At 33.3% G+C, this 15852-nt stretch overlaps 4 protein-coding genes across 5 annotated transcripts in view; 1 reads left to right on the top strand and 3 right to left on the bottom strand.

The window, feature by feature from the left end:
- The window catches only part of LOC126840228 (lachesin-like), a 138238-nt gene that overhangs the window by 60772 nt on the left and 61614 nt on the right, over nucleotides 1–15852 (top strand). The window lies entirely within an intron of this gene.
- LOC126840226 (membrane-bound alkaline phosphatase-like) lies at nucleotides 798–5950 on the bottom strand. The gene is made up of 6 exons (XM_050575838.1): nucleotides 5418–5950; nucleotides 3373–3593; nucleotides 2259–2633; nucleotides 2004–2196; nucleotides 1496–1936; nucleotides 798–1196 (listed from the first exon to the last, which is right to left on the bottom strand). The coding sequence occupies exons 1-6, from the start codon at nucleotides 5494–5496 to the stop codon at nucleotides 913–915; spliced, it is 1593 nt and encodes a 530-aa protein (XP_050431795.1). The 5' UTR covers nucleotides 5497–5950; the 3' UTR covers nucleotides 798–912.
- LOC126840224 (membrane-bound alkaline phosphatase-like) lies at nucleotides 6058–10117 on the bottom strand. The gene is made up of 6 exons (XM_050575836.1): nucleotides 9977–10117; nucleotides 8541–8761; nucleotides 8074–8442; nucleotides 7784–7976; nucleotides 7257–7706; nucleotides 6058–6801 (listed from the first exon to the last, which is right to left on the bottom strand). Exons 1-6 carry the CDS (start codon nucleotides 10056–10058, stop codon nucleotides 6512–6514), a joined length of 1605 nt encoding a protein of 534 aa, XP_050431793.1. The 5' UTR covers nucleotides 10059–10117; the 3' UTR covers nucleotides 6058–6511.
- Nucleotides 11662–15605, bottom strand: LOC126840223 (membrane-bound alkaline phosphatase-like). The gene is made up of 6 exons (XM_050575835.1): nucleotides 15232–15605; nucleotides 14652–14872; nucleotides 14201–14569; nucleotides 13930–14119; nucleotides 13410–13859; nucleotides 11662–13278 (listed from the first exon to the last, which is right to left on the bottom strand). Exons 1-6 carry the CDS (start codon nucleotides 15359–15361, stop codon nucleotides 13004–13006), a joined length of 1635 nt encoding a protein of 544 aa, XP_050431792.1. The 5' UTR covers nucleotides 15362–15605; the 3' UTR covers nucleotides 11662–13003.

Genomic DNA, 15852 nt, shown 5'->3' with positions numbered 1-15852 from the left:
AAGTTGTATGGTATTCTTGTTGTAATAGAAACGAAATGTACCAGTACTGTCATTGGAATTTTACAACAGCAAATTGATTATTAGATAAAGTTAGTATAGATAAAGCTGATTACCGGTCTGACCTGTTTAATATTTTACTTTTATACATTATTTTTTTTTTACTATTAATACTTTATAATATCAAAAAAATCCCAAACATTTCGACGCAAACCTCAGTAGTTAAACGAATTTCTTAGTTTATACAAATCGGTCTTATCAAAATTAAATCAGTCCTAATTTTGTATATTTTCTATACGCTAAATACTGTTCAGTTCCCGATAAAAATTAATCTAATGGGAAGCAATTTTCCCTCATTATTTGCACTGAGTAAACAACCTTTTACATGTTACAACACTATCTAGTAATTACTAATTAGCTATAGCTGACATAATAACTTGAAGACGATTAAAATTATGGGTACAATACAACGGCGCTGTGGACAACCGGTTGCCGACCGAGGCGATAGATGGCGCTTCTGTTATCAATTTTTAAATTATCATACAGCCGAAACAATTTTTTTTTAAATCCAAAACAGGCAGTGCAAATACCAGTTTTAAGTAAATTGTTGAGGTTTAGAGCTAAAATTAACTATAAATTCTAACAAACTAATAATATTAAAATACATTTTTCAAGCAAAAGCAACATAAAGATAATTAATTTTATTAGCTCACCAGTAGTTAATTAGGTCAAAATTATAAAATAAACAAATCAAATTATAAAGTAACAATTTTTATGTTTTTTACTTTAAATGTCATAACATTTTCCTAGCAATGGTGAAAATAATTCTTATGTATGCAGCCTTTCTCTCAAAATAAAAATAATCAGACTAGATATTAGAACTGCAACAACATGTACTGTGTAAATCTCGACGTTCTATATATTCCGTAGGAATCCTCCTAGTGCGGCCAATAACATGAACGCTATGAGTTTGTGTTCGTAATCGGTAGCTTGTAATCCAAACGACGGTGCACCGCTACTATATGGAGACTCGGTTGATATTCCTGCTGCCATTGCCATGGCCAGTGGAATCGTGTTCTGTTCATAGTTGCCGGTAAAAAGGTGAGCCCAAGGTCCTCTGGCGAATACCATAACGTCTTCACCGCCGTGAGTTTCAAATTCCAGCGGTACAAAACTCGGATATTGCAGGTTTTCTTTTTCTATAAATAACAAAGTAATATATATATATTTTAAATGTAATATTAGTAACGCTATAGGTCGAGGTATTGTCTACCTGTATTGCTACTAGGTGTTAAATAACAAACGAATACCATTCATAAATATCGTGTAGCAATATTTACATTCGTACTAATTTGTATACAACGATAACGGATTTATCGCTTTTTTATATCCCATGGACTACCCCATACATTTTGTCTCATAGACATAATAATAGCCACTAATTTTGTTTGTTAAACAAAAAAATAATCGTTTAAGAAATTAAAAAAAAAATGTTTACCGAATAGTCTGTCTGTTACATTCATCCTTTGCCGACCTTGGCTCGTCTTAGGACCGTTCGCGTAACTCAATGTCGAGTATGGCAATTTGTCCTGCGCAAGCAAACTAGTCGCTCCTAAAACATTATATCCCCTGGCTGGATATCCAGCCATGGTCATGGTGTGCGCATGGTCCGAGGTAACCACGATCAAGGTATCGGTATCACTGGTCAAGGCAACGGCTTCGGACACAGCTTTGGACAGTTCGACGGTTTCGTCCAACGCAAATTTCGCATAAGTATTGTGGTGGGCAATGTCGATGAGACCGCCTTCCACGAATAGAACGAATCCGTTTTTATCCTTCTTCAACGCTTGGATAGCTTTACTGGTCATTTCCTGCAGGGTCGGCTGTTCCTCGACGTTCGATTTCAATCTGTATTCCAAATGACTGTCGTGAAACAGACCTATTTGAACAAATATACTCAAAACCAATGCTTAACAATACTTGTTTTACTGAATTTTCGAAATTACCCAACAAGTAATCTACTTTCGAAACGTCCGTGTTTAGTAGCTCTTTCCTGGTGGTCATGTACCGCGTGGTCTTTCCTTCGAACCGGTCGGTCTTGTCTCTTTTCCATTTGGCAACCAAGTCTTCGTCCAGTCGTTCGCCAGTAGAATTGATCTTCATTGCCCTGAACTTATCTCTACCGCCGCCAAATATCACCTGTACAGATAAAAAATAAACAATATTGGCATTCTGCTGCGGCGTTGCTCTACAAAAAGCACCTTAAAGTTTCTGCCCGGGTCTCGGGAAACCAACTGACGGGCTATGTCTTCGCACTGACTTATGTCGACCTCGGTCTCATGCTTGTACCTAAGCATGTCGGCGTCCGATTCCCAATTTCGGTTTGATGTATGGGCGAAACTACCGGATGGAGAAGCGTGTGTCACCCTGGCCGTGGTCACTATTCCAGTACTCTTACCAGCCCACTGAGCCCATTGCATAATGGATTCAGGTCTCTTTTCCACAATCGAAGCCGCACAGTCGTTTATCCTCACTTTGGACGATACGCCTACCGTGCCAAAATTACCTTTAACTCCGCTCAAGTATGCCGTTGCCGAACAAGCGGAGTCTGCCACTTGTTTATCCACGCAATAGGTCTAATCAACATTTTAAAAAACAATACAAAAATTAAATCGTTGTATAAACATATAACGAGAAAAACCAGAAAACCGACATTGCTCCGTCAAATAATATTTAAATATTATTTGATTTTAAAATTTAGGCATTCAATATGCTAGGATAACGTTACGTTTATTTGCTGTTTTTACAAAATGTATACTAATAATAATCAGTTTCGACGTGTGATTATAATATACTATTTATATTGTAATGGGCTAGGCCATAGATTAAACATAAATTCGTTGTCGCTAAAAAAAACTACTCAACGCGGACTATCTATGTGTGTTTTTAGTTTTAACTAAAACTAAGCTCGAGTTCATTTTAATTTATTTTTTAGTATTGTTTAAACAAAGTTGACTTTTAAAATTATTGTAACCATATGTATTAAATTGTATGTCAGTAAAAAAGTTTAAAATTAAATATTAGTTGTAATTAAATTAAAAATCAAACGGGTGAAGGTATAGGTAAGATAGACTTGTAAATGTAAAAAATATTCTTAGTATAGACTATAGAGTCTAAACCACCTGTTCAAAATCGAACTCCTAGAATATAAACTAAGCCGACTTGGGACCTTTGGGTTATACTGCTTCCCATGCATATATATATAGCAACTGATACAATAATATCACCTGTACTCAAGTGTGAACATTAGTTAACTGTGTTCAAAACGACGTATTTAGTAGGCGATGGATGAATGATTTTTCTATATTAAAGTACCTTTGAAATTCCTGTAAACGGAAAATGTTCGAAACTCAAATAACCGTTTTCGCCTGTCTCGTTCTTTAGTTGACCTTTATATATTCTGGCCGCTGTCAATGTAGTCAGAGACATGCCGTCGCCCATGAACAGTATCAGGTTTTTGGCTGTGTTAGTTTGGAATTTTAATTTCGCTTTTTTTTCCAGCAGATTTTTGCCATTTTCCATCCAATATTTCACATCTATAATAATTTAAAAAATGCGTGTAAAATAAGTGTATGACATTATTTTATTTTAACGGTGATAGGTACAACATTTTGATGTAGTTATTAAATTATTGACATCATAACCATTAACAATAGCGTTTACAAAAAAGTACGAATTTCGCGTCGTTATTTTGTGTCGTTTTCGAGCTGGGAGGTTAACTCAAATAATATTGAGTTTTGACAAAAACGTTCTCTTTACTGTTCGGTTAGGTCAAATTCTTTGTCTAAAATTAGATACATTTACACTAAATCACGCTGCGCTGATAGCTATTTATAAAATTATTGTATGCATTAAATATTTGCATACTCACTGTTATCGTTTGAACAAAAATTATTTTTATTTTAATTGTGTTGAATACAATGAACTATAAACTTAGTCTTTGTTTTATGATAATATAATATTATAAAGTGTACACAAACCCAATTCAAATACCTAGTCATATTAGCAAGAACAGTAAATAATTTGTGTAATAGTATAAATCTCTTGTTGTTTAAACGGTAAGACTAGAAAATGACTTAAAAATGAACACGTAAAAAAAGCATACATCCAATTATTATAATAACAATTTTTTTTATAAAATATGTAAAAAGTAATAAATTGTTTACAATAAACACAATAGGTAGGAAGTAACATTTTGTAAATTATTTTTTAAATCAATAATTTATTGTAATTGTTATAAGTTTGGGTAACGTTAAAAGCAAAATCGATTTTCCCAAGTAGGTACCTTGTTTATGATTAAAAAAACACACACACATATATTATATTTATATATTTACTATTATTAGTATTATTACTACCGAAGCTAAAAGGTATTTTGTATTGAATTTCAAACAATGGCTACCTACTCCAATTAATTTCGTTTACAAATGAAAAAACTTTTATAAAGCCTTTACGAGTGCGTTAATTGGCGCAATGTATTCATCTGCGATATTATTTTATTTTTTCTGATAGTTTCAATTTTTGGTATTCGAATGTTGTAACGATTTACGGCAAACTACCAAACGTGACTAATCTAATTGTTATAATATATAATTGCAGTATAAAGTATTTATTACTTTAAACTGTGTTTGTTATTGTAAGTAACTATAACGTAACAGCGAGTCATTGGTACTAATATATATATATGTATATATTTATGTAATAATTTTGTAGTATGAAGTTAAAACGTAAAAACCAAATTTGACGTAAATATTACAGAGGCTTGTAATTATTTGCACTCTAATTAGTATTATTATATTACAACCGAGTGATCAGACACGGGTTCAAACTAAGCTAGGAAATATCTACATCTACTTTTAGTTGGGGTCGAGTCTAATTATACTTGTCTATAATTAAAATAGCATTACGACTAAATTAATGTAAATTCATTAAATGTATTAAGTTTTAATTAGCGCGGTAAAAAGTCAAAAATATCTGTATTAAGTTACACTCGAATTTAATTCGTTCAATGGATCGGTCGATCACGTGGGTGGATTAGTATTGATCATCAATAAAGAAACAAAATAATCATTCATTAAATAATTCAAATAAAAATTCTCGAGCATTGTAATACCGGTTTCGTGAGCATGTTTAAGACTACCTACTGAAAAAATCGATGCACTATTACCCGCAATGTCCCTAAATCCTATCACAAATATTTAAAAACCAACGGATGGTTACTTTTTATAACGTTTTTATGAACTCACAATCTTGTTATTATATTATATTATATTTATATTTTGCAACGTCATTGTAATTATGCTGAAATAAAAATGAATAAATAAAAAAATCTGTTGTAGGCAGATAATATAATAGCGTACCTGATTCCAAGTTTCTGTCAATCGCCGCAGAAGTGACGGCCAACGCCTGCAACAAAACACAAGCTGCGTGCGCCCACATGATTGACAGATCACTTTAGATCTTCGAAGCCTTATATACAAGCGGACTGCTGCCGTTATGCTTAGGAGGTGTTGGAATTTTTCATACAAAGTGTTATCACAGTAATATTACCATTAATCGGACCCGGCAATAAAATATATTTGAATAAGTCATTTATCATTTTTTTATTATCGATTTACCCGCAATTGCCACGTTGTTAATCCTACATGATATTTATGTAAATCAACAAAATAGACAAAACAAACACGACCTTTGTCTTCAATCGCATTACCTTTCGAACTGAGATATTTTATTTGCTTTTTATTTTTATCGTTATCTCACAAAACGCGCGTAAAAACGACAGTGGTATAGTCTATTTCGCCACATGGCGTATAACATTAAAAACTCAAATAATTAAGTGTAATATTTTACATTTTACCACACTAACCATCACCGCTTAGTCGTTAACAAACTTTGTATTAGTAGAACATGATTATTAAGTTTATGACCGTAATAATTCATAAAGGAATATCATGGTCTTTAGTGGTCATGATATACTTAAGTAAACGAATACAAAATATGTATTATTTAAAAATATATATTATATCTACAGAACAATGTGGACCAATGAAAACATAAAATACAAAATAATTAATAATGTAGCCTAAATGTAAGCACAGTAAATTAAATATTTAACATACTACATGATAGGTATATGATACTGACTCAACTAAATATTATGACGTTAATTTCAAATGAATAAATATAAAAATGTTTAGACTGTAAAGATTATAAGAGAGTGTACTAATTATTAAAATAAAACATAAAGAACTACGTATAACATAATAGTTAACGTATTTGACTTTGATACTTATCGCTACGTTCGACTATTGAAAAATGGTATATACCTAGTTTTAACTAACCATCGATGCTCAGGTATGCTAGTTTAAATATAAATACAAAAATTAAAAGCCGTTTGTTATTTTACAATAACAAATGTATGCAAACTAAATACAATACTTATAAGTCGATAATACTAAGCGTTTGATAAGTGAATTCCAAAAAGTACAATCAACATGGACGCTATCAGAGTGTTGAGAGCGTCGGCGGATATTTGTCCAAGCGAAGTGGTACTTTCTTTTTTGGATTTTTGAGATTCGGTCGAAATTTTAGCAGCTGTCGCCATGGCCAAAGGTATTGTGTTCTGTTCATAGTTGCCGGTAAACAAGTGAGCCCAAGGTCCTCTCGCAAATACCATCACATCGTCGCCACCGTGAGTCTCCGAGCTCAATGGCACCAAACTCGGGTATCGAAAGTCGACATTCTCTAAACAGTAAAATAATAATCATACCGTGTTGTAATAATGATTTACAACGATTTATTAGTAGAGATTAGAACATAATATAGTAATAATATCGCTTTGGAACCGTCAAGTGTTTTGAACTACCAAATTTGTCAAGTGTTCGGCGCCACTGTTAATAATTTTGTAAGAAGCGTTTTTAGTCACCAATGGATTTTCAAATATAATTAATTCAAAACTAATTCCGTTATTATTAATATAGGTATAATACCGATAACTGACAATTCGTACAATTCAACTGCTCAAAACCGGTTTCAAAACCGAAATCGAAAAAACTTATTAACGGTATTTTAAATAATATTAAAACGGTGTATTAAATTAAAATAAAATAAAAAAGGTATTCATAATAATTGAAGTGGACATTTTTATTTCGATTTCGAGCCCTGGTTTGATCTTCACTCTACAATAATATTATTCTTACCGAAATCCACTTCGGTTAGATTCGTTCTTGAGTGATCAGTCGACCCTTTTTCGGTTTCAGGTCCGTTGGCATAACTCAGCGTCGTGTAGGGCTTACCGTCCTTGGCCAACTTTCCGCCAAGTCCTAATATACTGGCGCCTCGATTTGGATATCCCGCCATAGACATGGTATGAGCGTGATCTGAAGTGACGACGATCAATGTATCGTCTTCGCTGGTCAACGAGACTGCTTCTGAGACGGCTTTAGATAGTTCGACCGTTTCGTCCAAAGCTAATTTGGCGTATTTTTCATGATGAGCGATGTCGATGAGACCACCTTCGACGAACAAAACGAACCCGTTTTCTTCTTTTTGAAGCAACTCAATAGCTTTCCTAGTCATTTCCTGCAACGTGGGCTGTTTATTCACGTCGGATTTCAGCCTGTAGTCCATATGCTGTTCTTGAAAAAGCCCTACACGAAATAACGCGGGTCAAAAATTGAAGCTAAATTCTTTGAGAATTTAAATCTAATAATGATTTATTTTTTACCCAACAAATAATCTATTTTGGACACATCCGCGGAGAGCAGTTCGCCCCTGTTAGTCATATACTTGGCGGTTTTTCCTTTAAAGCGTTCCTCCTTGTCGTTTTGCCACCTGACCACCAAATCTTCGCTTAACCGTTCGTTGGTGGTATTGACCTTTTTCATCAAGAATTTATCTCGGCCTCCGCCCATTATGACCTATAGAATTTACAAATATGAAAAAATGTAGTTACAGTGTATTATAGATGATGATTTAAGGATAAAATTATACCCAGTTCCTATTATGAATACTCACTTTGAAATTTCTACCTGGATCCCTGGTGATCAATTGCAGTGCAATGTCTTCGCACTCTTTTATACTAGTGATATTCGCATGTTTCAACATATCGGAATCAGATTCCCAATCTCTCTCTGCTGAATGAGCATAGGCACCAGCAGGAGACGCATGAGTTACCCTGGTCGTCGTTACTATTCCCGTGGCCTTACCAGCCCACTGTGCCCATTGCATGATGGACTCAGGTCTGTTATCAGCAGCGGCGGCAGGACAATCCTTTCGCAATACTTTCGACGTAACGCCTATTGTGCCTCTATTAGCTTTCACACCACACAGGTAAGCAGTAGCCGTACACGCGGAATCGGGTACTTGTTTATCCACGCAGTAAGTCTATTAAAATTAAATTATTTAAATATGTCAAAAAAAAAAAATATATATATATATATATTAATAAGAGCAGAAAAAATGGTTATTTTCTTAAAATTTACTTTAGACATTCCCGTAAAAGGAAATCGTTCGAAGCTCAAATGATCGCTTTCGCCAGTCTCGTTTTTTAATTGTCCTTTGTATATTCTGGCAGCTGTCAATGTTGGCACGGACATACCGTCTCCCATAAATATAATAAGATTTTTAGCGGTGTTTGTCCTCAACGTTAGCGTTTCTTTTTCTTCCACCAATTTTTTAGCATTTTGCCGCCAATACAGAATATCTATAAAATAGAAATCATACAAAACATTTTTTTTGTTTTCTTGATAACATACTTAAAGTTTGCACGGTTTTTTTTTTTGTGTATTTATTGCAAACAAAATACATTTTTTTTTGTCAGTTACCTGTATAGGTTGTAATATAAATGTTGTATAATTGTACTTAAAGTTATAAGAATGTACAGTTTTTTTCGTGTAATCTTATTATAATTATAACTATTAGTATTAAAAGTACCGTCCAAGAACATACTTCAAAAAAGTAGAATGATGGAATTACGATAAATTGTTTAAAGGTTAAGCTAAAATACAGAGGAAATTAACCTCCAATACTAAAAAATTGTATGCACTGCAAATAAAATATTTTAATGAGACGCGTTATATGAAAAACCTTAAAAAAAATATTAAAATAAACTTAGCAAAGTCATTTAAAAGTATGAACATTTAATAATGGGAAATTGCTGTTAGCTAAATTATAAAAGTAAAAAAAAAAGTCGACTATCATCATTTCCTAAACAATACAGAATACCAACCACGAAGGTTAAACTAAATAATTTAAAAGAGTATAAAATTATTTTTAATTTTAATAGATCTCCGACTGCTGACATTATAATATTAAACTTGTATCATATAACCATTGCTCACATTACTACTAATATTGTCATACTTCCAAATATAATTATGTATAATTTATTTTTTCTTATCTACATATTTTGCTGTCGGCTTTTTTAATTTTAACTTTTTAGTTGGAAACAAATTACGTATTCATTAATTTCACTGAAGTTATGTATAAGTGTAAGACCATTTTTACTTTTGTTTAGTGGTATTTAGCTGTAGTATAAGCAATTTTAATAAAATTTACTGTGCTTGAATTAGAATAAAAAATAAATACGATTTCAATAAATATACGGTTTTTAATAAATCAAAATCAGTTCAGTTGTTTGATAAAAATTGGTGGCAAACGTAACAATATGACGTATTCGTCTCAATTTTTTCAACCTATAACATTGTCTTCGATTGTCATTCAAGTTAATACATTGACAGAAATGACATTCATAAGTCATTTCCTATGGAAAATAATTAATATCAAATCCGACCAATAAAATGGTTCAATTAAGAATGAATCCCAAAAGACAAAAAAAAATTATAATATTTATAATGTAATTAAAACAACAAAATACAATTTTTTTTTTTTTGCTTAACCTAATTAAAGCAAACAATACCTGATTCGGTGAATGCGTTTATGTCGGTGACCGCTGCCAGCACCTGTAGCGCAGTCAAAAACCAAACAGCGTGTGCCCACATGATTGACGTTACACACAATATTACGTTACCCGGCCTTATTTATACCTACAAATGAATTATTGTACTTCGCGATGAGTGCCCCAATCTTTGCTCACGGTAGGAGAATAAGGTGCGGTGCCTTCAATGATCTTTTTTTTATTTATAATTACATTAGGCTATGGTTTTCCAATCATCTATCGATCTATCTTTATTGTCTATGCCGTGTGAATTAAAATAATTGCGCAATATACAAGTGTGTAACGCGTCGTACAGATATTATATTCTGGAACTATGCTTAGTGTGAGTATAAAATATGACGAAAAATGTAATTACCGATAGCTATTGTAAGACAAATAAAGTTGTTCTAGGCTTAAACTGCGCATTACTGTGATAAAAGAATAAATATTTAGATTTTACACGTTTCTTCTCAGCTCGTATTCTAAGCTTTGTTGTATTATAAACTATGCTAAGCTGTTATAGTTTTATCTTTCTCCTTTCAGTAGAAATCACACCTATTTTTTTTTTTGCGTTTTGACAAATGAAATTGAAAAGAAAAATATTACAGTTGACATTTACGCCAAAATGAGATCTCTTTTACGCCAAAAGCATTCACTCAATAGTGTAGTGTTCTAATTTCCGGTGCGATATGACAACTTGTATACGAATATATATCATGAGTATGGTGTATACAAATATATGCGATGACGTTGATTATGGATCCAATAAGTGCCAGTTACAAAAATAAACATTTAATGAAAATGTTGTCAGAATTATTGGAAAAATTATTTTTTTTATTCGCATTTCATATGCTTTTTAGTTTATTTTTGAAATAATTTTCTTAATCTATTACATCGACTCGTATAGAATTCAATGTTATAAAAGTACATTAACAGTTTTCGAAATAAATTAAAAATTAATTTTTTAATACATGTGTACATTTTAATACTTAGTACAATGATGTGTTTTTTTCCGTCTAGACATAATCTTCTAAACCTAAAATTTTTTTCATCCTATCAAAGTCTATAAAAAACCAAAAAAATGTACATATTTTTCTATTTAAAATTACGGCGCTCTATACATTTAAAAAAAAAGTCGAATTAGTTCCAAATTTGTATGGAATATTCGTTATAAATAGTACTACTGATAAACTTTTTCTTATTTTGACTTTTTTTAGGTGAAATTTTGAGGTTTAAGGTCTGAAAATTAGAACAAAGGTAAATCCAAAATAGAACTATAACATATACAATTTTTTCAAAACAAAGATTCGCAGTGATTTAACCACTTTCAGTTGTAATAATTCATATAGACCTGTGACCTTCCCCCCGCCCCAATATACTCCTTCCCTATTATTTAATATGTTCTCTCATCCCAGGTTAACTTTACAGTTATATAAAAAACATGGTACAATTTTTTACCTCGAAAGACAGTTAACTTAATTAAACTTTAGTGCAGGTCCTCATCAATAATAATACATGTTCATATTTTTTACTCAAGTGGTTTTTAAATGAAAAAAATAAAGTAAAAAATAATTACAAATGTAATAGTCATTATACATAAATTATCACTGTTCCGTGATCATGTGAATACGAATAATATAAAATCAATTTTTTTAATATAGGTTAGTATTAGTTGCACGTATAATGCACGACTTTCACGTAAGTGTTTAATAATAAATCATATTGCTTTAAGTACTTAAGGGTCCAATTAAGGCCTATTATAAAATAAAATAAAGTACTTCAGGGTTTTGTCGGAATAAACGACGATAAGGTTTATTATTCTATTGATAATCCGAAATAATTAGTTAATGCTGTTCAGACAATTCATACTATAATAGTCAGTGATAACTGATAACACATATAAAATACCAAGTCTATTGTACAATTCTTAGTTTACAATTAGCTGTTAATACTGCACTTAATGAAGATACTATGTCAGAATTATTAAAACAATGTACCTAGTGCCCTAGTATAGACCATTTTAAACACTCCAATATGGCGACAGAATATTTGTTCCATATTTCAGCCGAGGTACTCAACGGACAGTCGTGCCTTTAACAGAGTAACTCTAAAGTTAGCGGCGAATAAGTGACAATTTTATTTAAAAAGCATTGTTTAAGTAAGCAATATATTGTAGTTTTCACTGCTAGTCGGTCCGTGGTCGTAGAGAACTCCTTCAAGGTGAACCACAAAAGCCAAAGAATACCTGTACCGGTACTGTAATATATTTATGAAACTTCGAGCGTTTTCTGTAGTTTATCAAATAAGTACAATGTAATCGTATGTTAGTAACGAGTTAAGACTTGAGATAAATCTGGTCGCGATCCGAAGATGGTAACATATAATTTTACATTAAAAAATTGATTTTAATTATGTTATAATAGGTAACACTAGCAATTAGGAAGTTTAAAAACAACCTAGGTAATACTAAATTCACAGGTACGTTCAGGGGGAAAAATCCAACAGTATTCATTATATTTTTCCTTCCCTAAAACACATTATGATCATTGTAATTTTATAGTGTTAGTTATAAAAAAATGTACTTGTAAGAATAAAGAAGTACTTCAATCGGATTAACCTAATACTAAGCCTAACATACACTACTTTCCTGTTACTTTTTTATGAACGATTTAAGTTGTTTTATTCAAAGGGTAAACGATATCGTTTAAAGCTAAACTAAACACCCGACATCATAAGAGTTTCCACATGCGTCATATCTGCCAGAAAAAGATTTACAAGCATTAGACTAAAAACATCATAAGTATTGTTAAATACTGATTACAGCGCCTTTAATTCTATGCTAGTAGAAGTATTGTTTATAAAGAGTACTTAAATTTACGCAAATACGCTATGTAAATATTAAATGACGTACCTACTGTAATGTAGTTATAAATAAAATATAAATATTAAATTCTCATCAGCAAGTTAATTGCAAAAAACAAGTAGTACAAACCACGGGTTATTGATCAATTAGATAAAATCAACGGTATGACGTACAAGAAAATAGAAAAAAATAAATGCTCCAACTACACTGTTAGAGTGATGGTTTAACGAAAATGCGCTATTTTGTGGAGGATCTGTTGAAATTCCTGCAGCCATAGCCATAGCCAAAGGTATAGTATTCTGTTCGTAGTTTCCAGTAAATAAATGAGCCCAGGGTCCTCTTGCGAACACCATCACATCATCGCCACCGTGAGTTTCATCTTTCAACGGTACCAATTTCGGATACCTCAGGTCGACGTTATCTTTGTCAAAAAAATAATACAGTTCAACAGGTACCCACAATATAAACAGGGACTTGTCCAATTTTTATGCGACAAATTTTTTAAATATTTCTTTAGCAAAACAAAACTAAATATAAAATTACTATTTTTACCGAAATCAACGTTGGTCATGTTCATTCTGCGGCAATCCGTCGGTTCGTTGTTGCTTTGCGGTCCGTTGGCATAACTCAGAGTCGTATAAGGCATGTTGTCCTTTGCTAACGAACCGGACGTCCCTAGTATGTTAGAACCTCGAGCTGGATATCCCGCCATGGACATGGTGTGCGCGTGATCGGATGTGACCACGATAAGAGTATCGTCCTCACTAGTCAGTTTTACGGCTGCCGTAACGGCCTTGGAGAGTTCAACGGTCTCGTCCAAAGCTATTTTAGCGTAGGTAGCGTGATGACCTTTGTCGATGAGACCACCTTCGACAAACAACACAAATCCGTTCTTTTCTCGTTGGAGCACTTGTATAGCTTTGGAAGTCATTTCCTGCAAAGTGGGCTGTTTGACTACGTCCGACTTTAGCCGGAAGTCGAGATGGTCGTCGTGGAATAACCCTAAACCAGTTGTGTTATGCTAACTTAATATCAAAACGAATAGTACCTCATCTACATATTTTGTATTTACCCAATAAATGGTCTACGTTCGACGTATCTGTCGTCATGAGCTCTTCCCTGTTAGTCATATACACCGCGTTTTCGTTCTCAAATCTCTCTTTCTTGTCTTCTTTCCATTGTACCACCAAGTCTACGTCCGAACGTTCAGCGGTCTTGCCATTTTTCAACAAAAATTTATTCCTTCCGCCGCCCATTATAACCTACGTTAATGAATACAACACTATTACCTTCGAACACCCAACAAGAGGTCGGGTGTACTGATCAATCGTTTCTTTGCTCACCTTGAAATTCCTGCCCGGATCTCTGGTTACCAATTGTTTTGCGATGTCTTCACACTGGGTGATGTTGGTTATATTTTGGTGTTTTAACATGTCAGCGTCCGATTCCCAGTCCCTGTTGGCAGTATGCGCAAAAGCTCCAGCCGGGGAGGCGTGAGTGACCCGGGTGGTTGTCACTATTCCTGTTGCCTTGCCGGCCCATTGAGCCCATTTCATGATAGAATCCGGGTTATCGTCGATGACCGAAGCCGGACAGTCGTACTGCTTCACTTTGGAAGATACTCCTATAGTGCCTAAATTGTTTTTGACACCAGCCAAGTACGCTGTGGCCGTGCACGCGGAGTCGGCGACTTGCATATCCACACAATAAGTCTTTGTTGTAAATTATATAGTGGAAAATATTTTATCAGAATTGAATGTCTCGCGGTATGATTTATGAAATTGCGTTTATTACCTTTGCTATTCCGGTAAACGGAAAATGTTCGAAACTCAAATTATCACTCTCGCCAGTATAATTTATCAGTTGACCTTTGTAAATTCTAGCGGCTGTCAACGTAGTCAAAGACATGCCATCTCCCAAAAACATTATGAGATTTTTGGCGGTGTTGGTCCGCAGCGCTAACTTTGACTTTTCCGCTACATTTTTCTTTCCAGCTTCCACCCAATATTTTGCATCTAGAAGTAAAGTATAACAAACCGTAAGTCGATGAATATAACGTTTGCGTATGGAAATGAACCTACTGTTTAATACAGAGATTTATTAAATGTGTACAGTATACTATTATTTGTCTGTTATAGAAAATAAAAACATTTCATTAAAATGTCATTTTTAGATCAATTAAAAAAAAGTAGGTACCATTACTTATGATTTTGCTTTTATAACTTAAATAGTCCATAAAAGCACTTACTGTTATTAATTTTCTAACGGAAGTAATATTTCACAATATTTATTTGTTAAATTTAAAATTATGAATCAGTATTTCAGAAAATCGGCGAGACTAAAAAATCACAATAATACAACTAGCGATACTTACCGGATTCTCGTTGAGCGACACTGTCAATGGGCACATTGACTTCAATGGCTGCATTTACTTCGGCTCCCACCAGCAGAGCACCGACTAATATGCAAAAGCCGTATGACCACATAACCGAATTACTCACCATATATTCGTGTATACCGCTGTTGTGGCTTTAATAATCGAAAAATTAAGAACCGGTTGCGATTACGATGGAACAATCTAATTTTAGCTTACCAAAGACTTAAACAATTATTTATTACTTAAGCACGTTACAAGTCGCAGCGGTTGGATTATAAAACGATACTTTGCTAATGCAAAATGGTACTGAGAGACATGTATTTTGTTTTTTGAATATTATCTGTTGCAAACGACGTTGAGAACAATTATGTGTTTAAAACACACCTATTATACAATGGTCTGCTGAGGCGAAGCCAATGCTTATTACATATTCCGTACACACAGCGTGCGGTCGTATTCGGATGAAAAAAAAGCTAGCAAAGACAATATAAAGCGCTTATGCGAAAACAACAGTTTTTAGTAAGCGTCGCAATCAGCCACCTCATTTGTCATGGTCGTTATTTCGCATTCAATTCGGTCCGTTTGTTGTCATATTGTATTGTTTTACCTCAAAAAAGT

This window comes from Adelges cooleyi, unplaced genomic scaffold (genome assembly GCF_023614345.1).
Source record: "Adelges cooleyi isolate 19-005CV unplaced genomic scaffold, UGA_ACOO_1.1 ACOO_flye_CR_arks_rails_tigmint_CR_PRNA_376, whole genome shotgun sequence".
In the NCBI taxonomy this organism is placed as follows: domain Eukaryota; kingdom Metazoa; phylum Arthropoda; class Insecta; order Hemiptera; family Adelgidae; genus Adelges; species Adelges cooleyi.
The sequence above is the reverse complement of the archived record's forward strand: the minus strand, read 5'-3'. Positions and strand labels throughout refer to the sequence as shown.

What these genes read in the sequence shown, in the direction of transcription:
- LOC126840226 (XM_050575838.1), bottom strand. Translation starts at nt 5,496, where the DNA reads ATGTGGGCGCACGCAGCTTGTGTTTTGTTGCAGGCGTTGGCCGTCACT. An exon ending in TGACAGAAACTTGGAATCAG is followed by an intron (nt 3,594 to 5,417) that starts GTACGCTATTAT and finishes AAATTATTATAG; the next exon opens with ATGTGAAATATTGGATGGAA. An exon ending in ACCCGGGCAGAAACTTTAAG is followed by an intron (nt 2,197 to 2,258) that starts GTGCTTTTTGTA and finishes TTATCTGTACAG; the next exon opens with GTGATATTTGGCGGCGGTAG.
- LOC126840223 (XM_050575835.1), bottom strand. Translation starts at nt 15,361, where the DNA reads ATGGTGAGTAATTCGGTTATGTGGTCATACGGCTTTTGCATATTAGTC. An exon ending in TGTCGCTCAACGAGAATCCG is followed by an intron (nt 14,873 to 15,231) that starts GTAAGTATCGCT and finishes CTTTACTTCTAG; the next exon opens with ATGCAAAATATTGGGTGGAA. An exon ending in CATGACCAACGTTGATTTCG is followed by an intron (nt 13,279 to 13,409) that starts GTAAAAATAGTA and finishes TTTTTGACAAAG; the next exon opens with ATAACGTCGACCTGAGGTAT.
- LOC126840224 (XM_050575836.1), bottom strand. Translation starts at nt 10,058, where the DNA reads ATGTGGGCACACGCTGTTTGGTTTTTGACTGCGCTACAGGTGCTGGCA. An exon ending in ATCCAGGTAGAAATTTCAAA is followed by an intron (nt 7,977 to 8,073) that starts GTGAGTATTCAT and finishes TAAATTCTATAG; the next exon opens with GTCATAATGGGCGGAGGCCG. An exon ending in CAAAATAGATTATTTGTTGG is followed by an intron (nt 7,707 to 7,783) that starts GTAAAAAATAAA and finishes TATTTCGTGTAG; the next exon opens with GGCTTTTTCAAGAACAGCAT.